This window comes from Tetrao urogallus (genome assembly GCF_951394365.1).
Source record: "Tetrao urogallus genome assembly, chromosome: 10".
In the NCBI taxonomy this organism is placed as follows: Eukaryota; Metazoa; Chordata; class Aves; order Galliformes; family Phasianidae; genus Tetrao; species Tetrao urogallus.
The window spans coordinates 7,922,817-7,946,979 of NC_136823.1; the positions used below are offsets into that span (position 1 = coordinate 7,922,817).

General features: G+C 35.2%; 1 protein-coding gene across 1 annotated transcript in view; it reads left to right on the top strand.

Annotated features, from left to right (window-relative positions):
• The window catches only part of CACNA2D3 (calcium voltage-gated channel auxiliary subunit alpha2delta 3), a gene marked incomplete at both ends in the record, with an annotated part of 393,832 nt that overhangs the window by 345,641 nt on the left and 24,028 nt on the right, over nt 1-24,163 (top strand). Inside the window, 6 exons of the mRNA XM_079540355.1 lie at nt 1,034-1,095; nt 1,982-2,026; nt 7,771-7,833; nt 11,412-11,482; nt 20,510-20,585; nt 23,646-23,698. Of these exons, the coding sequence (XP_079396481.1) occupies nt 1,034-1,095; nt 1,982-2,026; nt 7,771-7,833; nt 11,412-11,482; nt 20,510-20,585; nt 23,646-23,698 (370 nt within the window). The remainder of the gene's footprint in view (nt 1-1,033; nt 1,096-1,981; nt 2,027-7,770; nt 7,834-11,411; nt 11,483-20,509; nt 20,586-23,645; nt 23,699-24,163) is intronic.

The window sequence follows — 24,163 nt, forward strand, 5'->3', positions numbered from 1 at the left end:
GTGTGTAAAACAAGACATAGACTGTACTTGATGAAATCTAGGAAATACAAGCTGGTGTGTTTACATTAACTCGTAGATGCTGAAATGCATGTCTACAAGTGTAACGTGAGATTGAAATTTCAAATACTGGTATAGCAGATATTTCTCTGTTTGAGATGTATTTGTGGAAACTTCCTGAGAGTATGCATTTCCTCCATTTCAGAAAAAGGAATGAGATGTGCAGATCACCTGCATACTAGGAGTAAACCTAAAGGCAAAGAACAGATGTAGAAAACATGTGTTGCATGGCTGTCAGACAGCATCTCCTCATTGACTGTAAAATAAATTACTAGACAATAAAATGCAGTTGGAGAGAGTTTCTTCTGGATTTCATTCTAAAGAGATGGATTTCTGTCCTTACTCTGTTAAGCAAAGACGTCAATGAGTTATTGATAGTAAAAAACTATTTATAACCCACTATGCACATACCTTTTTGTGCCTGCTAATACAGAAGAAAAATATGTTCATGACATCAGCATGTTTATATTTGCAAAAAAACAATTACCGATGATAAAAAGGTAAATATGTTTTCTTATGATTCTTAGTGTGGATCCAATATAAGGAATGATAAAATGAAATTTTGTTCGAGTTTCCCATACATGATCACTTGAAATATTAACCAACAGTCTCCTGTTGTTTTAGCACGTCTGTGTGTTTCAGCACGTAGAGCTGAGAGTGTGTTCCTACAGCTGTTGTATTACCATCAGTAGAATATTAATTTGAGATAGGTTTGAACATAAATATCTTCAGCTTGTGCTTCTTTTGAGTAATATGGAGATGTCTGTAATTTCAGTGTTTTCCTTGTGTAATTGTCACATTGTATTAGTAATATTTGAAATATAATTATGTGCTCTCCTATTTAATCACGAGTGTCTTTTTATTATGGGACTTTCTTTCCCTCTTTATTTTAGGACTATTTCTGCTTTTGATTTATTTCAAATCATAGTTTTGAAGCAATTATATAACATACTGTTTTTATTTATGTATTTCCCAGCTGTAGGTATACAGATGAAACTTGAATTTTTCCAGCGTAAATTTTGGACAGCAAGCAGACAGGTATGTTTTAAATAGAAATTTTCCTTGTCATTGAATTCACATCTTTCTAGCTGTGTAGTTGATCCACAATTACTTTGTCACAAAATTGCTGTAAAGCATTTTATTTGAAATATACCTCACATAAGTTGTTACACTATATTATAACCTTCTAGTTAATTGCAGATGAAAAGGATGTTCAGTATGCTTGATTCCATATTTATGGAAACAAAGAAAAAAGTTGTTATATATAAGGAGTTGCTTTGTTGATCTGACACATTGATTTTCTCCTTCAGATAAAAGGAAAACAGCAGACCAAGCTGTAATACCTATTCATTTTCAGTAATAGCAGAATTGAACCTTCTTGCAAACCTAGTACCTTTCTTCTGACATTGGGTTAATTGCAGCATCACCTAAATCAGTCAACTAAACGACGTGACTGAATTATGCTTGGCATCTATAGTATTTGATAAACTATCGCTAAGATGTTTAGGATATATAGCATGTGTATTCAGTGAAGGGAGTAAACATACACAATCATACACTTCCTGAGGATTCCAGAGAACATCTCCTAAAATGCATGTCCAACCCCTCCCTTCCTCCTCCCACCCCCCAATTAGAAAACCTTGTATTCTTACTGATGAATAATTTCCAAGCTTCTAACAAAAAGGAGATGATGATGTTTAAAACACTTGAAAGTGATACAGCGTGAGTGCAGACAGGAGCAGAAAAAGATTGGTGAACAGATATAACACTTTCCTTCTCTTACTTTTAGAACAACTGGGGCCTTTGATAAAAATGTAATCAATTTCAACATCATTATAATAGCAATCACCTTATTTCTGAAACTGTCATTTTTCATAATCATCAATCTGGAATTGAAGATATTTATTTTTAATATTGTCTCTAGTGTGCATCTCTTGATGGCAGATGTGCAATAAGTTGTGATGATGAAGTAAGTATTTAACAGCTCTTTATTTTCCATTTATGTTTCCATTGCAGTAGAGCATGAACTTGATTATATGTATAGTGAGAGGTTCAGACAATTTCTGATGTAATTAGGAATTGCCTTCTAATTATTATGCAATTTATATAGTGAAACTCATTTTATAATTCCTTGTGAACATCCATTTATTTATGAGATTGACAGCAATACCTGAAATATGCATTGCAATAGATTCTGCTCAGGAATCCAGTTTTGGAAGTCACATGAAGATTCTCAAAGGTGTATTTTTATCTTCTTTATTGTTTACCTGAGGTAGAAGCTAATCTAATATTCACGCTAGTATAAAACATGAACTTTAAGTTGAGCTTATGCAGAATGGATACAAAAATAGCACTTCAGAAATAGGAAAGAAGTAGTCTGAGTCAGTAGTTCTTAATTAATGCACCAAAGTGGCTGTTTAAGTAATGTGTATTTTGGTAAACTTTGGTAAATGAAAATAATATATTAGGTATCTTATGCATAGATTTTTGCAAAGCATATGATATCCGACTATATGATCTTTTGATTAAGCAATTTATCATAAGTTAAATGAATCAAAAAGAGGTTAACAAAGCACAAGCTGCATTTATATGTGTGGAGGAGTTAGATGCATGAGATCATAGAAAATCAGGTTTGCATTTTTGTTATTGTATCATATATAGTTCTTATTGGTATTTTGGAAAAAAAAAAACCATAAACTTTTACTGATGACAGCCCTGTGTGATCTCCAAACTAAGCAATGGTGGAGGAGACCGGGATCACCAGATAACTGTGCTAGAACAAAATACATTTATTTAGGTGTGATGAAACCTTAATTCGTAGGACTAGAAATAAAAACTGCAGGCTGTAGTTGTATAACTCAGAAGCACTACCCTGAAAAATGATGATTCTAGTAATTCTAGAACCACAGGAGATAATCAGATGAATAAGACATCCTCTTTTTATACGTGCCCTAAAGAACTATTGCAAAACACATGTAAAAAGCAAGCATCTGTTTGCCTCTGTAATTTGTGCTGATGTAATATTTTTTACAATCTTTTTTAACATAGAATAACATTTTTTATACAACTGTAAAGTTTTTATACAGTTTTATTCTGTTTTGTTTTATCCATGCTCAGTTGTTTTCAGGCCAGCTGCTCTTAGTATCACCAGATGTGAGCAGTCAGTGCAGCCTCAGTTTCTGCTGCCACTTACATCCTTCTCAACAAAGCGCTACATACAGTACGCGCCTAGCAAACTGAAATACTGTTCTGCAAACTGTGATGCTTAAGCAGTCCCTCCTCATCTCTTCTCTTGAAGCTGTTTCTTCCAAAGATCTTGAAGTTCTCACAAGTTTCTGTCATTAATTATTAAAATAGGTACCACAATGTATTATTTGTATTATTCCATAAGTCTTTATTTTCTCCCTTTTTCTGCTGTCGCTTCTTATCTGACTTCTAGTCTCTATGTAACAATCTCTTTCTGACTATTTTAGCATTTGAATGAGACTTTCCATTCTTTCTGCAGAGATGCTGCATGTCCTATATTAATGTAATTTTCCTAAAATCACAGCATTTTCCACCTCTACAAGTGTCTTGACTGCACTCCTACCTATTCCATTGTAGATTCATTGGGAGTATGTTGTCTAGCACTAAATTTATTCATGGCTGTTTAGCACATAAAAAAAATTAGTGATGACAAATATATTTACATAAAGTGAAATAACTCCTATGGTCAAAAATGTTCACAAATGTATTTGAGGAGCTCTTTCTGACATTTGCTATTATTACTTTCTCTCTCTCTCTCTCTCTCTCTCTCTCTCTCTCTCTCTCTCTCTCTCTCTCTCTCTCTCTCTCTCTCTCTCTATATATATACAAGGCAAACAATTTTAATTTTTGGATTCGTTTGGTGAAAATTCATGTATAAAAAGTTTAAATTATGCATAATCTCTATTAGAAATTTCACTGGTAGGATTCTACTTCATAACTCCAAATACTTTGATGCTGAAATGTGTTTTATTGAAAAACAACTCCAGGACATAGATTTGTAAATTCAATTTTCTCTGAGACTTTCAAGGCAAGGCTGGATAAGGCCCTGGATAACCTGATCTAGCTGTGGTGTCCCTGTTCATTGCATGGGAGTTGGACTAGATGCCCTCAGAAGTTCCTTCCAACTCTAAGGATTCTATGATTCTATGATATGAAATTCTCAAAAACCATTCCAGGGATGAAGGTGAAAGTTGAGACATCAGCAATTGCAAAAGTTGAGCACTGACTTCTTCAGCAGATCAAATCAGCATACCTCATATACCAGAACCTCTAACAGTTGGAAGTCAGAAATAACAAGAAATAATTGGAAAATTTTGCAGTAAGCCAAACACAGAACTATGACGATCATGTCATCTTTGGCATGAAATAGACCTTAGTCCATTTGTACCACAGTAGTGGTACACACTTTCTTGTGTAAGGCATTCTCTCAGCAACATGTTTAGCTGCTTCATCAAAACAGGAACTTAAGGATATTATCATGACTGGAGAAGTATTTTCAGTACTTCATGACAAAGAACCAAGAATAAAGTAAAAAAGATTTCAACATTCTAAAAATAATCCGCTTTTTTCTTTTTATTCCTTTGTCTAGTTAGTAAAAATAGGCATACTTTGCTGAGTATTCATGCAGAACTTCCTTTGGTATGCAAAGAAAGCACAGTCCGTTTAAATGCTATTCAGCTATTCAGCTATTTTCACTTGACACCAGCAGGAGCCACATAAGCAAAGGGAGAAATTCAGTAACAGTGTGAACCTAGGTAATGTAGATGTTTCAAGATTTTTATTGCATTTTATGTTATATTTTATTGTATTTTATTTTTGTAATGACAAAACATGTTATTAATCTGACTCAGTCAAATATTATAGGTATTTAATATTTCAAAGCTGCCTTATCTCAACAGTAAGAAAATCTCTGCTGAGCAATTACTAAACAAATTAAAGCACTTAGAAGTATTAAGAAATGAAATTAATAGAAATAGATAGGCACAATATTCACACAAAACTAGTTGACGAGTCCTTGTAATAATTTTGATTGTAAAATACAGTAGCATGACAGATTTGCAATTCCTCAGAAATAATTTTTTTTTATTCTTTTACAGCTTTGGATTTGCTCTTTTTTTGTTTGTTTGTTTGTTTGTTTTGTTTTCCAAGTGCCTCACATTTTATTTTAGTTTTTTGTTTTCTTTCTTTTTTCATATTTAGTTTTGTAACCCATACAACATTCCATTACTGTTATATATTGGAGCTGTGACAAATACATAGAGGACTTGAACTTGATCAAAGTTACTGTGCTCCAAATGTGTTCTCAGACCTCAGTCAACATTCTTGGTGTGTTTATTCTGGACTTCATGCCTGCTGTATTTTACAAGCTCAGGGACTCTCTACCTGCGGAACATTCCCTTGAAATCTCAAGTTCACTGAACTTGAACCTTTGGGCAAACCTGTGCATAGTTCACTTCCAACACCTGTGAGCTATTGTGAATTAAGCCTTTTTCATACAGCTCTAGTCTATGCAAATGTTATTATCCTATGCATTAATTTTGCATTTGACATTTTCTGTTTCAGATTTGCTGAAAGTAAATGCACCCTACTGTGCTTTGTCAGTGCTAAGTTTCATCTGAAAATGATTCTTTAATACAGTACTGGATAGCAAAAGTTATTTATCTTGCTGGTGGGTAGATGAATGAATGGCCTAAATTTCTCAGTTTCTAAAATGAGTAGAAGTAGAAACCCTATTATCTTCACACAGCAAAATGCAAATTCTTCCAACTGCCCATATGAAATAGCAATCCTAAGTTGTTAATATAATTTTGAATTTTGGAAAATACTAATTGCGTGACTATGGCATAGAGTTTCAATACATGATTACTAATTCTTTTGTCAGGACAGTGGTTTTCCAGTTGGATATAATCCATGAGCTATGAAATGATGTCCACGCTCTCCTGTCCAGTGTGACTACTCTTCAACATTTTCCATGCTGTGCAGAAATACTATTTCTAATGCTCTGTCTTTGGATTAATCTTTCATCCAAAGACAACTGCAAATATGTATCCTTGAAAGAGGTCTTTGTTGACTTAGTTCCTCTCCTATAAAGTTCGTGGGAGGTTTATGGTTTACTTAGGGGATAGAAGTGTTCTGGAGTTACATTCTACTTCTGAAATTCCACTCTTCATACACCACTGAGGTTAAGTAGTTGCCTCTTCTGAATGCATTAGCTCTACTCAGATCTTTGCCAGTGTCATCAGCTTTTCACATTGTGTTTGCCAATTTTTGGTTTTCTGGCAGATCAAAGGTTGGAAATTAGTTGTTTCAGACTTCCTTTTTGACAGGTTTTCTGCCACTGGGGTGGTTTGAAGCTTACGTTCCCCTATTAGAACGCATATCCTACACTTGTGTTAGGGAATTACATTCTTTTCAAACTTTTGCCTGGTTTGAGTTTCTTTTAGTATTTTTTTTCCTTTAAAAACAACAACACAACAAAAGCTCAAACAAAAACAAACAAACAAACAGAACAACTTAAATTCCTGCCAGCATTTCTTTAAAACAATTCTGTAAATTCCTTCTGAAGTCCCATAGAACAGAAACAACACATGGAACAGAGTCAGAGTCAGACTCATCCAGAAATCTTGAAAAATCAAATTGTACAAGTGCTGCTGCAGGATCACCCATGCTTTTCTTTCAAAAACTGCAAAGAGATTTTACTGCATGCACAGAGAGTAGCACATTTCACCATCTTTCTGTTCAGCCTCTTCATAGCAGGAAAGGTTTTGAATTAAAAGCAAAGCCATGATGATTTCTGTGTTGGAAGCCATCCTACTCTTTTTTTTTTTTTTTTTTTTTTTTTTTAAACAAAGATGTCACTAGAAACATTAGCCGATTTAGACCAATGATAGAAATATGTTATAGATTTAACACTGAGGTAGGTTTTTGGCAATGATGAAGAAAAACTGAGTTATATCATGGTTTGAGTTGTACCTTATGCTTAAACTCCGAAGCACAGTAATTAAAACTTTGCCTGTAGCGAATAACTCACTTGAGGTTAAAATAGAGTATGAATGTATAGAGGGAAGCACTGATTTCAGTTTATCTTGCTATATACAAGTTATAAGTCTGACCTACGAAATGCTAACAGTCTTACCTCTGGATCCAGTTCCCAATTAAAAACACAATTTGAAAAGCTTTAGGAGACCTGTGGGGCCTCTTATGCAGAAGTTTCTGGTTCCCTCCCCCACTGACCAAATTAAAAAATATTACCTGGTCCCCTGTTAGTCCTCCAGGCAGACACTGTGTTTTCATTAATACATCATTAGGGTAATGACATTGTGCTGATGTTTTTCTCCCAACACAGGATAAGCAATCAGTAGTAGCAGCTCTGTGCCTTTGCAACTTTGTTACAAGGAATTATTTTTAAGAATGAATTAAAAAAAACAATGACCCTGTTCTTTTTATATTTGTTTACAGCTTATCTTACATCCTCTCTTTCTATATACATCTTTTTGTTTTGCATGAACTATATGCATAAAAATCTAGATCAGATAGCATCCTGTTGGTGGAGACTTAGAAGTTAGGTTAACCATTAGAAGGACCTGATGGCTTTATTTGTTTAGAATGTCATTTGGAAATAAATGAAATAATATTACTGCATCCCAAAACTAATGTTAGAACTGAATGATGGTATTACTTTTTCAGGCAATCAACTGTTACCTAATAGACAACAATGGATTTATCCTAGTGTCTGAAGACTATGGGCAGGTAAGTGAAAGATTTTTATTCAGCCCTCTCATGTAGCACATTTATGTAATTGTTATTCTTAAATAGGTCACTGTCTTAAAACGTTAAGTAACTAGTAGCATAACACTGAAAACTTCCATCAATAAAATGTGACAGAAGCTCAGTTTCTATCTCCCACTAGTGTGGGTTCTGCTCTTAAACTCCTAAACGTTCCTTCAGAGGGCTTTTTTTTGCTGCAAGAAGGTCTGCCTTCCATAAGACCTTTTTACCCCCAGTACAAAGAGTCTCTGTGGAATTTTGCCACCAGTAAAGTGTAAGAAGAGAGTGAGGAGGCTGGGGATGTAGAACTCTCATATTCAAACTTCAGATAATTAAATGATATGCAGCTGTTTGTTGAATTTACTTTCTGAGTACATTACAGTTACTGATGGATAAAAACTAAGCACGATAATATATAGGACAAGGATCATGATTCATGGAGACCATTCAAAACATTGATTTGCTCTGCTTCTTGGAAAGAATGTATAGCAGTTCCATTCAGTGAGCTTTATGAAGAACCCACCACTATCTTCATTAACTTTGCCTGGAAATAGTTGGGATGGTGCCCCAGTTATGCCAGAGTTTTCTGAAGTTGAATTTCTTTTATGTGTTGATACTCTGAATAGGATTTACACATATTCTTACTTAGCCCTTAGGTGAATTAAATTTGTTGTGACGAGGTTGGTTACTGAGAAACATAGCTATCATAAAGAGCTCTGGGTGACTTAGAAGAGTGACTTGAGAGGAGAGCTACAAAAAAACAAACCTCTAAATGGATGGTGAAAAAGAAGCCAAACTGCATTTTGCTTTTAGATTTAAAACATGAAATACATCAACTTTAAATCTAACATTTCTGAAAGTAAAAAGGTACAAATTTTTTTTTCATAGCTCTGAAGTAGCTGGATAACATTTCCTCAGTGTCTCTCTGTACCTCGTTCCATTTTGGTTGATGCTTTGAAAAGTGTGTTAGCAAGTAGTAAACAAGGGAAGCAAACTTCTTCTGAAACGTTTGTTCTTCCTATACTATACTAGAGCATTAACTGCTCAACAGATAATGTGCTGTGCTTTGAAGTAATCATTCTTCACAATATGTTGTCTTCATGCAAAACCAAGGACTGAAATTTAATATTTTGTTTTACTTTATTACATACATTGCTTTATCGTTTTGGAATGTCAAGCATGTTGTGAATATAATTCCAAGATGGACCCATAAAATTACATGAACCAAAAATATGATGTTATTTAAATGTTGTGTTAGAAACAGTGGTGGTGGTGTTGTTTTTTTTTTTTTTCTCTACCTATTAGGTACGTATTTTTACTTAGTTAAGCCAAAGAGTAACACTCATTGTAGAATAATCTTGATGCACTGAAAACTTTTTATCTGGTTATTTTTCCAGATTATTGTGTGCAAGTGTGTATACAATTGCATACAGTATTTTTGTACCTCATTTGCTAGCTGGTAGTTGGCTACAACCAATAAATATGATTAGGAAAACATTTTCCTTTGGTAGGTCATCTGATACTAGCCAGTACATTCCCTTGAAGAACCTATTATGGACAGATGCTGGGCAAACATTAGGCTAGACATGTGTAATGACTTAGATTTCAAGTTGCTACTGGTAAAGCATCAAAAATGTATGTGAGTCTAAAAGCCAAACTAGCATATCTGCTTTCTGGGAAAGAAGGAAAGTATCTGAGAATCATACACTGCTGACAGAATGTCAGGAAACAGGTGATAAAATGCAGATTTTTCAAGAACCCTACTGGCAAGATTTATGGAATCTTGTTCCTATGTCACTGCCTCCTGATGTACATATATAGGGAGAAAACCTTTCTGCCATATCATGGCATAAGGTGCTAATTCCTCTTCTGCCATATCCAGCACTGGTAGCTCCTTCAAATATTTAGCTGCTTAAGTGCTGTTAAACACAACCATTAGTTAGGACAGATCTAAGCCACAGATGGTGAGTTTTGTTGATGTAACACTGAAGTTAATAGTATGATAATTACAGTCTATGCTTTTTACACACATATATCTATATATATGTATGTACACACTCTTTCTTTGTTGAGGAAGGAAGGAATAGGGAAGTGGGATGATGCCTTTTCAGTTACTCACCTTTCTGGGTTTATTTCAGTGCTGTTTTTCTTTGGACTTGCCAGAAATGGCCTGAACCACTCTAAAAGTCTTGTCCTGGGGCACTGTAATTCTTCATCTGAGTTACCACTAAATCCAAATATATTAAAAAATAACAATTGTTTGGGTGTTACTACTTTGGGGAGAACTAGCATTTACAAATGGAGCTTTTGTGGAAAGAACTGTCACTGAAATGTCTTCATAAGACTGAAGCATAACTTAATAAATCATGTTTATTGCTATCTAAGGTTATATAGTCATTTATGGTTTGGGCTTTTTGACATTAGCTGACTGCCTCTCCCATAGTTAGGATAATCTTTCTTCATCAGTCAACCAGCGCTATTGAAGCTAGTATTTTTAATCATATAAACTACAAATGTTCCTCTTGTTTCTAGGAGATTTTGCACACCCATATGTTTTGGAAAATGTTCCAAGTTTCCCCTGAGTTTAAAAAAAGAAAAAAAAAGGCAATACTTGCTTTTTAGGTAGAGGAATGCATTTTCTTGGCTTGGATTGTAACTTCTCTGCCTGCAAACTCCCAGGTGCATACTTGAGGTCAAGTAAGTTCCTTGTAATGGAATTGGCGTTTAGTTCATACAAAACCTATGGAATTTGTGCAATTTGAGAGTGTAGTGCCCTTTCCACCAATAAATTGTGGGATTTCTCCCTTTAAACACGATGGAGAACTTATCCGATCCTTATGGGAGTTGGGGTCCTCAGATGAGAAAATGTCTTCCCAACCTAGAAAAAAAAAAATGCTGTACATACAAGATTTTTGAATTCCATATGAATGGCTACAGAAAATGGAGTCACTTCCATGTTGCATACCGAATTCATAATGTGAATGTTTGCTTTCTCAAAAGAGATTTATTTTTATTAGTCCACATCTACTGAACAAGGATAAAATGAGTAATTCATCAGGGTGAGTGGTTTTAAGTATAAAATGACTTTGAATGAAGTTAAAATTTCTAGGACTGATGAAATGTACTGTCCTGGTTCCTTAAACAGGTCATGCAGGAATTATAAACAATGCTTTTTTATGACCGCTTATGAAATCCTCTCACAACCTGTTTATATCTTTCTGAGTAACATTTTAATCACACGGGTTTGTGATCAGATTAATGTGTTTCCTTTGCAAGCTTTAGGTTGGGATGGCTTTTATTTCCGGTATTAGATGTTATATAATGTCCCTCAATCTATTGTATAAGCTCTCACATCTGCTCAGGGGTAATAATTTAGTCTGTATAACTTGCCATGACTATGAAGTCCTCTTCAGTTTTTATGTAGCAATAGTCATGAAAACCTATCTATGTAGCTGTCAAACCGACTCTTGTCAGATCATAGAATATGCCAGTTTAAATTATATCCATTTTTGTTTGGCGTTTTTCTACATCTGGTAATTTTTTGTATTTTTCCCTTGCAGACTGGTAACTTTTTTGGGGAGATTGAAGGGGCTGTGATGAACAAATTACTAACAATGGGCTCCTTTAAGAGGTAAGAATTACATCAGTGTTTTATCTCTTACAAAATGTTTCAAAAAACAACCCCAACAAAATAAAACAAAACCAAAGTCATATAAAGAAAGGCCAAAATGGACAGCTTGGCTGGATTCTCATTATGCCTTTTTTTCTGTATTCTGTATGATAATTTGATACCATACACATTTCATTAAACGTTCTGGAGACAGTCAACAGGGAGTTCCTTTTTTATTGGACTGTGATGCTAGAACCTTGTGCCTCTCCTGTTCCCACTGTGCTCAAGTGGAAATGAGATTAGACCGTATCTACTACTGAACAGTTCTGAATAGCTCTAGAGCAAATCACTGATGAAGCATTAAACATCTTGACCCGTAAAAAGTTGGAGATTGCTCAAATCACATAGTGAATGATGCCCTATTGTTCTAAAAGTGTTCTGCCAGTAATTCTTTGCCTCATATGTTAACTGACCTTTGAACATTTCTGTGACTATTGACTTAATCTTGCTATCATCATGACAATATAACTAATGGTGATTTGATGTGTTGTCCTTTGAAATAAATTAAGCATCCTGGAAAAGTAAGAAAACTTTTCCTTGTAACTCAGCACCGAAGTCTTCATGGCTTTCACACATCCTGAGAACTGCTCCTTATCCCTTTGTCCCCTTCCAACTCGTGCAAGAGCATGAGAGAAGTGCAGTCCATGTGCATAGCCCTTTTCACTTTTCTCTTACTGCACATTTCTAGCATAAAAAAAATGACACATCGCTGTTCCCATCAACCACTGAATTTAGTTACTGCATGCAGGGTGTACACAGAGGCTTTCAAAACAGATGGCTTTTGTATTTCCTGGGCAGCTGTCTTAAAGGCAGAAAGCTTTCCATGTGTGTTGTAGGCAGAAAGCTTTTACTCTGTGCATTATAGCTGAATACCACTCGCAGTAAATGACTGACCTGAAATAGAAAGATCTAGCGCTCACTAAATCATCCTACATCCTCATTCTTTGAGGGTGGCAACCTTTATGTGTTTAGCATTGCATTCTTAACATGTGCTATAAAAGGAAGTGAAGTAATACCTATTTATAGAATGAGCTCTACAATGGAAAGATCTGTTTATACAAAAGCTGAAGAATTTTATTTAATGAAAACAAAAAAAAAAGTGCAACTAAAATCAAAGGATAAAGCTATAATTAGCCCCCCCCCCCTTTTTTTTTTCATCCTGCCTAGAAAGCCTTTCAAACAGTGTATCTACTGAACAACTGATGGTGGTGAGCACCTCAACTGAGAAAACAAAGGCTACGCTTCTTGAGTATTCCACCTAGGCTATGGTGGGCAGCAATTTGAAGTGGATCATTGGCTCAGGATATTTCTGGTCTGTAGCTATGAGGGAGTTACAGATAATGAAACCACTAACTCCATGAAACAGAGCTGCAAGCTAAAGAAATGAAAACACGATGAGCCAATTATTTAAGAACAATAAACTGGTCATTGCCAATCAGTTAAAAACGGGAGAGAATCAAAGTGGTGTAATTGCTCTAAATGAGCCACCTGCTTTTCCTGCTGTACAGCAGATAGCTCAGTGCAGCAACAGAAAACAAAATGTCTTCGAGCTGTGCTGAATGAGATCTTTAAAATAAATTATTCCACTAACTTGAATGAAAAATATTTGTTACCTCTAATGAATAACTCAGGCACATGTACTGTATTTTTAAGGTTATTAATTGAGGGAAGTTGTTTTTCCAATATTTATTTATCTTATGGAATAAGAGAAGAGAAAAAAAGTAGAATGGCACAGTGGCAAAATATATTATCTTGAGGGCACAACAAGATATACATTGCATTATCTGTGTCAATGCTGCTCTTAGCATGAAGGCAAAATGAGAGACCAAGCTCTGATCTTAGCCATTCATTCCTGAGCCCGTCCTTCCATGCAACTTATTTCTAATATGAAATCTACCAACCAGCAGCTGAAATAAACCTAACATTGCCCTCTCAGGTCTCGTCTTGCTCCTTTTTCATTTGTTTTAGAGGTAGAAGGTTCCACAGTGCCTGATCTTCTCTGCAGAAGAGTTTCCTGACATGCCCCATAACTGTGGGGATGGGAGCCCTCTTCCTTTGCTACCAATAAGCTGAGTAGGAGTGCAGATACGTGCTGCTGCCTCGCAGATTCATACCGGCTTTCGGGCTCTCTGGCCACAAAAGGAATGAAATAACCCTTTGTGAGTTCACTCAACTACCACTCATTCGGAGGGATAGAGAAGTTCTTTTCAGGATTGAGCTGGAGGTGTTAAACAAAAGGGGGTTGTTTGCTCCTGACTATGTTTCTTTTCAACCTGCAGCAGGATGAAATTCAATTTTTGTGTTAGCTGTTTATTTTTTAAAGTGAACTTAAATACCTCCTTCCCTCCCTAATTTCTTTAAACTCAGTACTTCTTTTGAATTCTATTTATGTATATACGTGTGTATATTTTCTTAGTTTATGGATTTTATATTTAGAGGAAAAAATGGTATCAGTGTCTCCACAGCAACGTGACGTTCCGTGATTTCTTTTAGCAAAATAATGTTTACCTTATACCCTGAATATTGCATACAATTAGTTAAAACATGATTTAAATTCATTATTAAATAAATTAAGATGTGCTTATGGAAAAGTATCTGCTTCACATAACAGAAAAAAATGTGTCTTTATTGATTCCTCAATACTCTGCTTATGTAAAAACAGTGGGGGAAAAAATGATGGCTCAAAGCATGAAAATATAAAGAAAAATAATAACATTCAGAAAAGCAAGAGCCATCAAAGTAGTGAGATTCCCAAATAAATGAGTTTAGTAAATCTGTTATAGAAAATTTAATCTCTTGACTTGAAAGCAGCTCGGTACTTTCCAATACAGAGAAACCCAATCAATTCCATAAGACAAATATGGAAGCAGCATCATTTCCTCTTAACAGTTTTGCTTCCACCAGGAGAAATCTGTGTTTTGGTGTCTTGTGGTGTTAGGATAGTTGACAGAAATAGTGCATCCTCAAGTTCCAGCTTTTCCAGATGCTATGGCTCACTCTAGTAAGCTCTTGTTGCTCTGAGAGCTTCCCTGGTTTCTTCCTTTTTCATCCTTTGTTCCTTTATCTTTACTTTACACATGTTCCTTTATCTTTACATGTTTCCTAGTGAATAATGCATACTGTTTATGCCCTTATGGCACAGTGCAGTCCAGTTCCTTCACCTGTGTTCTCTAAATGCACTTACATAAAGGGCCGACTTTCATCTCCCTGACTTGTCTCACTTCATACTCCAAACTTAACAAGTGTTTTGCCTCTGCGTTATAAGAGTATACAAAAATTCAAAACCCTTTGCTAAGCCACTCCAAGAGAGCAAAACATTTCTAAAGCCAAATTATGAAAACAGAAACTGTTTGATCAAGTTGCTAATTCCCACTGAGGCAGCGCAGCCTCCAAATGAAGGATATTCTTCTGTTTAGTTTAGGCTACTTTGTCTTATTTAAGCATTTGATTCAATTGAATATTCTTGAAATTGTGTGAATATGACACTGCTATATTTATAAATTGTATTTATTTTCACTTTGGAGAAGATCAGTACTAGGGTAAAGGAACAATTCCAGAAGGGTTTACTGAATCTGTTATTGGATAAATGTCAATTATTAAGATTCTGTCTTTAGTAGTAATTTATTTTGTAAAAGTGAGCTCAAGATATACCCCATGTTTAGGGCATAAATACTAGAATCACAGAATGATTTAGATTGAAAGAAACCTTTGAAGCTCTTGTAGTGCTACCCTTCTGACATGGGTGCGGACATCTTCCTCTAGGTCAGATTGCTCAAAGACCATCCAACCTGACTTTGAACATTTCCAGTGATAAGACACCTACAGCTTCTCTGGGGGACCTGTTCCAGTGTCTCAGCTCACTCATCATGAAAAATTTCTTCTTTATATGCAATTTAAGTCTACCCTCTTACAGCTTAAAACTGTCATTTCACTATATGTCCTGGTAAAAAAAAAAACTAATGAGCTTCACAATTTATTTCCACTCAAACATTATTATAATCTCCTGTATTAACTGTCATCTGCACTACAGAGTATTTATTAAGCATACACACTGATTCTTCAATTTCTAGATGAATAATATGTAATTGTCCTACTCTGAAGAGTGACTTTCCATTTTCATCAATGAAATAGCTGTCAAAGAGAATAACACAGCAGACTGTCTAGTGCAGGGTTACAAACAGACCTTGTTCCTAGCTGCATGCTGCTTGTAGGTACAAAATAACATACTTCACTGCCCTCTTGTCATCACCAATGACAAGGAACTAGACCTGATTTTTTTTCACATTTGCCAGATGTACATCTTGTACTCATGCTCTAAAACTCTCCTCTTGCTGTGTGGATGTTTTCCACTCCTATCTTGTCCTTGTGACATCTAAAATTAATGTCTCAAAACGGTTTGGGTGTAATTTGAATTTACATCTCTGTAAATATTGCTACTAATTTCATGGAGAGAATTAGTATTTTGGGATCCTTTTACTCACCTAAGGAGAAACTCAGACTTGTGCAATGTAAATGAATTGTCATTCTGTAAGCTGAAAATGCAGACTGAGTTATGGGTTTTATACATTTTATGCTCTGGAGCACTTTGGCAACTAGGAATAGCTGAATTCAAAGCAAAGGTATGTGATGACAAGTTCATTTTCTCAAAATGCTCTGATTTATTTTTAAGCTTTTTTTTTTTTTTCATTTCCTTGGTGATGAAAAATATTGGTTTGACTGCTTCTGGATATTAATGATTTGTAAATGAAAGGAGAGCCAGAAAAGAAACAGTATATAACTTCATATGCTGTGCTGCTATCTCCCAACAGGGACCCTCTCTAGTCTTAAGGCATAGACTTATGCTTCACAACATTCCATACTGTCCCTCCTTCTCCTCCTTGCAAGAGTATGAGGCAGGCTATACGTCTTGTGTCTGGATTAATGAACACCTTACAACCAGAAGTATGCTTTAGTCACTGTTAATTCTCACATAGACCACTGGGAAACAGCAGCATAAAAAAATTAGGACCTCCTTTATCATGGGCTTCCTATGCTTGTTTTCTGCACTTTGTTTCTTATGTTTGTAACATAAGAAGTGTATTATTCTTATAAATTATTTGAAAATCCCCAACTATCTTGAACTGATGACAAGGTATTTGAAATGTTTGCCTTGAAAATTCTTCAGCTGTTATCAGTGATGATATTTCACACTGCCACCTAGAAATCCATAGGTATGCTGAAAATCTAGCTGGAAGCAATAGAATACATCTGTTGGTATAGCCTGTACTGCTGGCAGGTCTTAATTTTCTTGAACTGGATTTGCACTTTCTTGTTGCAGAGTATAAGGCTGGAATTTGCCATATCTGGAAGTTAACACTGAAATGTTTTTTGCTGAAATCTGTTTGTCTCCTGAAGTTGCACACCTCATTTAATTTTGAGAAAGTTATCTACCACTAGCTCAAGACAGTTGCACACAGCTTGGGTTTCTCCTATGTCTGATGTTGAAACCGGCATAGACTTCAATGATGAGATGTGGGAATGGGGGCAGTTAGCAGCATCCGTATGTTAGAAAGCCCCAGTCATGTTGTCTTTAGCAAAGCTCTTCTGTGGAGTGCTGTAATACACAGAATAGAATTGGGCGTCTAGATGGGTTTAAAATTAGATTGTGGGAAGCAAGCAATTATGTTCGCTAAGTATAGTCAGTCGAAAAGGATACGGGTAGCTGCAAACAGTTATTTAAAACTGTAACACAATCACTTCAAAAAGGGTAATCTGGAAGCCTTTCTTTCTGCAGCAGTGAGTTAAGTCTGTCTGAATGAGGGAAAGATTATTTGGTAAAATCTCAAAGACATTAGCAATAAAATAACACTCAAGAAATGACACCTGAACACAGAAGCACTACAGTCTCTTAGAGTACTGTTTTGACTACCAATGCTGTAGTAGCCTTTGCAAGGAATAAGGCTGGAAGGCTCTTACTATTACATTTACAAGTATAAAAACAAAACAAAGCAAAACTGTATTTGAATTTGTTAATGCCTTGGAACTCGTTTATACTGAGCTTCAATACCATTCACAGAGACAGAGAGTCTAGAATTGATTCAATATGTTGTAGTGTTCAGATTTCAACATGGCTATGGGCTTCATCCACAGATCTTTGAAGTGTAGTGCAAAATTCCTTTTTGTTTTTAGCACGAAAGAATCAGGTCTTTGTAAGATCGTTTGGCAATAGTGTTTTGGCAGGTATATTTTGTACATTATGTATTACAGTAGTTTGAGTAGTCTTTAGAAACTTTCAGATAGGTGTTGAACCTGCCCACTCTGAAAGTCACTGACATGGGAATACTTGGTTAAAAACTAGAACTCTTTCCAACTCTTCCAGGCTTTTTTTTTTTTACATCTGTCATGCACTTTTCTAAAGATTGGCCCTTTTTAAATTTTCCTCTCTCTTTTTTTAAATTTTTTTTGCAAACTTGTTCCTGAACCAGAATCTTCACAGTGGCAATACCTTCAAATGTATTTACTACAGCTAAGCTTGTTTTATCACCCGTAGATGACATTCAAGCATTTCCAAACAACAATGTTATAGTGTTCCATACTGATGTTGACATTTTTCTTACAACTGCTCTTCTCCTCTATCACTCAAAACTTTAATATTTTTTCCCTTTTAAGTGAGGTGCTATTTAACTACACAAATTTTAACATCTTTATTCTAGTTACTCATAATACAGTTCTAGATTTTTGTCTACTCCGTGCAGTACAGTACAATAATACACAAATCTAGCATGTTGTGGCACAGTATCAGTTATATTTCGGATTATCTGTGTGAGCACAAACTTCAGTCTTTCATGTTTGAGCATTTGAAGAAACTATTCTGTCTGTCTTAACTGTAATACTAACAGGCATAAATACTGGGGGAGGGGAGAAGGCATTTTTCCAAATATTAAATATCGGTGCACAATAATAGCATTTGGTTAACACTTCTTAACAGGATAACAAAGTTCACAGATTGACCAAGTGGTTTTAGTGTATGATCTGAAAGTTGAGAAAATGTTTGCGTTTTCCAGTACTAAATGAAAGGTCACCAAAATTATTATGAAACCTTTTACAAAGAATGAAGACAAAGTTGAGTGCTGTTCAACTTGTTGCACTCAAGATTAATGAGACCATATCATCCAAGTATAATTCTTTGACTGCTTTGCAGAGAGCATGTTAAAATCCTTAAACTGTCTTGTATGTACACGTATATCTTGCTACCATCACTAGCACATCCATGTGGACATACAGTAGAGTTCTTAACAGTAGAGGGATGAAATAGTCAAGTCAGGACTGGAAAGGCAAGCTGTAGAGATTACCTTACAGGGGTTTTATTCTGACCATGGCTAAAGGGGAAAAAAAAAAAAGAATGCTAGGGAAAGTGGTGTATTACTGCATGCCATACAGGCAGCACAGCTTACACCCTGTACTGCTCTGTTTGTCTTGGCAGATCTGTGTGCGTGGATCTGGCTGTGGGCGTGATTCTGCCAAAGATGGTCAGTGTTCAACTTACACCCATGTTTAGGTCTCTAGTTATGCGTTTGTCTACCATGTGCCTCTCTCTGCCAGTCCACAAAACAATGGCTTCCTAGCCATTTCTATTCTGAAAATAAGATGAAATGAATGATGTAAGCTCTATGACTAAGTACTAAATGTTTAGCTGAAGCTGCAAGATCCAATATATTCAGATATTTTGCTTGTAAGCCAAAAAGAAATATAGTGCATAGTAAAGAAGATTTTAGTGATGGTTGCTGTCACAAAATTAGATCAGAAGAAATTGTATACAGTTTCTACCATAATAGTTTAAAATGTTTTGTTGGTACAGGTTGCTATGTTTCATGGCATGCAGTGCAGAATGCCTTATGGTGGTACTGAATGCATTTCATGACCTGGTTTTGGCAGCTTCTGGGACATCCCTTCCATAGCTGAACTTGTGTGCGCTCCTTTCCACTTCACTTAGAAGCAAGGCACACATTGCAAAATGTTGAAGTCCCATCTCATACACCTTTAAGACATATATGTCCAATTGTATTCTCTTGTCCCTCTGGTGATGCAAAAGTCAAATGGATATATTCAAATAAAGCTAATAACATTCATGTATCTACATTCATTGTAACTTATCAGCTACAGATTCTTTACATCTGCTACTGATGTTGACTTCTTTTTAAGTATGGATGCAATCTGTTAATTGTTCTATGGACGGACAGATTTAGAGAAATAATCACGACTCCATATACTATCTCTGAGTTCTGGATTTTACATTTAGATCTCTGAAGTGTGTCAATGAGTAAAAGCATAAGCAGAAAGAAACTGCCATTTATTATGCATCTGAGGAGGCTTCTAGCATATGTTGATTGCAAGAGGTACCTGACATGAAATACTTGCCCTTGTGAAAAGATGCAAAAGGAATCCCAACCTGCCTCTATTGTCTGTCCCATGAATACACTGAAATATCACTTCTCTCTTTGGAAGCAACACTGTTAGTTCAGCTTCGTTATGTTAGAGATGTTAAAACTGCAGAAGTGACATTTTGTCTTTTCTGGAGTTTGAATGGTCTGTTGTGAGAAGCCCCTCAAATGCATAGGTTCTTTCACTTCCTGGGGCTAAATGTGCTGATCTCAGTCCAGAACCAATTGTTTAAGCATCATGTTGAATGTGTATTCTCCTCTTCCTCACATTGTTTATCTCATTGTGTGTTACACTGTACGTGTATCTTCCCTTTTTTTCTCACAGTTACACTTTTGCTTTGTTCTGCAGTCTGATAAAATCCTTACAAAGTTTTTAACAGTTTCTCACCTTTATTCTCCTTTGTGCAACATGTATTTTAATAATCCCCTTCTGTCTTTTCCCCGCTGCCCTTCCTTTTTTTTCCCTTTTTTTTCCTGTCTACTTTGTGAGCAGACTGTTTCATATCACCACGATTACTCCACTGTGTTTTCTCCTTTTAGTCAAGCAGTTTTCTGTTCTTCTCTGTAGAATTACACTTTATGACTACCAGGCCATGTGTAGAACAAACAAAGAGAGTAGCGACAGTGCCCATAGCTTACTGGACGTAAGTACAGTGAATTTTATGAGCACCTTTTCATGCACTCATCAAAGAAAATTGTTGCAAATATCTCATGGCCATTCTAAGCCCATTATTTTAATTTGGAATGCTTAAAACTCTTGCATTTATCATAGTTCATACAAGGAATGGTTCATTATAAACCAAAAGGAAGCGTTAAGCATTTTTAAGTTTAAATACTTATGCAATCATTCTTACCTTGGACTCCCATTTCTGTCTGACGTTCCGTCAGATTGTCCATTGCACCATGTGAGTCTACCTCAGGACTTTTTGAAACTGTGCTTTCTTTAGGGAGCTGGAATCACACGTGCCTTTTCTGTGTGTAAACACATACACACAAGCAATGATGGAATTGAAATTTAAAATTTATTTATGTATATATTTATTTATATATACATATATGAAATAATTCGTTCATTGGTGAAGTATACAACTGAATGATTTTAACTTTTTTTTTTTCCACAGTATTTGAAGAAGATATAAAATAAAATGTCAATGATTATTTGAACCCTTCTCTAGCAATCAGCTCTGGATACAAACCCTGTCTCTTTGCAAGGCCTGACTAGCATAAAGCCAGGCCTAGCAAGGATGACAAATCTTTCTTCCCAAATCGTGTCTAATTAATAATCCAAGGGTATTTTATATATGTTACTGATTACTTACAGTAGTCTGTCAGTTAGAAATAGTTAAACTGTAGATCTTGCATATTAAACAGGAATTTTTTTTAATGGCAGTTTGATCAGGAAGAATTATGTAAAAGCATAATATGAAGCAAAATACTGCTTCAATTTTACCAGTCTAGAAAAGTTACCTAGTATTATTTTTAAATAAAGAGGGATTCAGCTTGAAAAAAAATAGCCTGCCTACTTAAACTCTTGAGGAAATATCAAAGTTGTGGCAACTTCCAAATATTTATAAATATATAGCATCTATGATTTGTTTAATAATTTTGGGATGTTTCAGATGACCCCATGCTTTTTAAATACCTGGAAATGTGGGTTTACTGCACTTACCAGACTTATTCACTAATGCCTGAACCTGAAATAAGATTGGTATATCATGAAGTACTGGGCTGTGCAATGAGACTTACATTGTTGGTGAAACAGTGCAGGACACTGTGATTCACATTTGCACAAAAAAATTTAAAATATATTAACACTTCTAGCAACAACCTTCCATCCTGGGACCTGGGGCTTCAGCTAAGTGGCATGTTCTTTCCTTATATTATTAAATGTATGAAAACTCTTCTTTCAATCCTCAAGGATTGTCAAGTTCAACTTTTCAAAAGTATTTTTTTTTCTTTCTTTTGTTTTACTCCAACAGTTTTGCACACATAGATTAGGTTACAGGGCAGCATTCCATTCACATAAACAATGCATTTGTTCCCAAATATTTATAATTCCACTTGAGAATTACCATTGTATAAGTACACTAGTAGATATAGAGACTGAGAAAATCTTTAAAAAGTTCAAAAACAGATATGAATGCTTTAAACAGCAGAGAAGTGGAATATAAGTATGGAAGCCCATGTGTCAGCTGTCCCACAGCATTCTGCCACAATCGTGGAATGCAAGTCAAGGGCTGGACCCTGGTGTCTGGTATCTGTGTTCAGGTTGTGGAATTAAAACAATAAATTAGAGATGGACAAGATTTACAGATGGTTTATTGATTTCTTTACCAGTATAGGATTGCTTCTTAAAAGACAATCTGTTAGTTTGCTATTTAGCATATTTTCTTGCTTCAAATTATTTAAGTCTCAGATAAACCTCCACAGAACCACGTGGTTGAAAGGAAATCAGTGCCATGGAATCACCCAGCTCAACTTTTGGCTCTCAGTGATAGCTGAGATACATACGAAGAAAAAACCTGGTTGCAGTTGTTGAGGGAACAGTCCTTGAGTGTGAAAGGCTGTCTTGATAAAATCCCATATCACGAGAACACGTTTCTAGCTATGTAATGAATTCTTTTCTGCTAAAATTCCAACACATTTTTCTGATTTTGTAGTCATGATTTTGAAACCTTTATTTTTTTTTAGATATATTCAAAGTTATTTCATTTTCTTTCAGCTCTCATATTGAAAGTTACATTTTTGTAATACATATTATACTTTACATATATTAGTTACAAATAATAAGTACATGTTATTTTCTATTATATAATTTGGTATTATCTAAGCAAAAGTGTACAACAAAATATTTAATTAATGGGAATTAAAATGAAAAGGATGCTCCACAGGACTGAAATTTTGTTTTCTCTTCATCCCTAGGTAATACTTACAGCTGTTTTATCTTCTCTGGTCAGACAGTACTTAATTGGAGAAAACCTTGACAGTCCTGGGCTGCGTTCTGCTGGCTTGTTATTTCAGAATTTCATGCCAGTGAACAATATACTTTCATAAATCAATAATCTTATGGATATTCTGTTTTAAAAAATAAACCAAAATTTTATGATTTATCTCTATTATTCGTCGTATTGTAAAAACAGGATTTTAAAAATATTTGCTTTATTGTAAGTGTTATAATCCAGCAAAGTAAAAGATTGTGGAAGGATCTTAGAAATTACATTCAGTGCTTGAAAGTGAGCCTTCACTATGACACAGATGACTTTGTTTAGGTAATTTCAAATGACAGAAGCATTTCCTAGTCTCATTAGACGGAGATAATGAATAGAGATTTACATTATAGAGAGGCAAGTCTGTGAGTTGCAGCCTAAGGAAAGCCCCATATTTTCTAACAGAACTGTTCCTCCAGCATTAGCCTGGGAAATAGGAACCCCTAGAGGTTAAATATTTAAGAATAGTTTGCAAAACTTTCCTTTTCCGGCTGATAATCTGTGTGTCCAACCAACCACATTAAAAGAAAATTTCATTACTGTATATTTTGCTGTTCAGCAGAATGGTATATTTTCTTTCATAACAAAATTATTGTTCTTTTTCTCATGCTTCCCATGCATTTTAATATCCATAACATTGTCTTTCCATGAAGAATTCAGTTAAGATATAAATACTGCATGTTTTGCCCTTTTATTAAATGAGTTGCTTCTCTTCAGCCTTATAATGCCTTCTTTGCTGCAGTAAAATGGATTATGACAGAGCTTGTCTTGTAAGTAATTTTTTTCAAGAGTTTAATGGATATTTATACAAATTAATGAGTATTTGTATTTTTTAATGCTTAATGAGCATTTGTACTTTTTGTCATTTATGTATACTGTATTATTTTTATTTTATTATTTTCAATTTGGTAGTAGTTCTCCATTTTTTCAGTCCAATTTAGCACTGTTAAAATCTGAAAAAATCCCAGCTATATGAAGGCGCAGTTGCACTTCTATTACATTATTCATGGTTGTCACTTCTATCTGTATGTCTTTGCTTAGTAAGCCTAGCATATTGCAATATACAAACCAAATTTATTATTGCAGTTAAATTGAACGGTGAATGTTGTGTTTAACATGAGTGTCTGGTTGTAATGCTGCTTGGGCAGGCTGTTGTGAGTACAGCAAACTGTTCGAGTGATTCATTGTGGAGTTCATCATCTCCTAAATTTTTGTAAGATGGACCCTTTACAGCA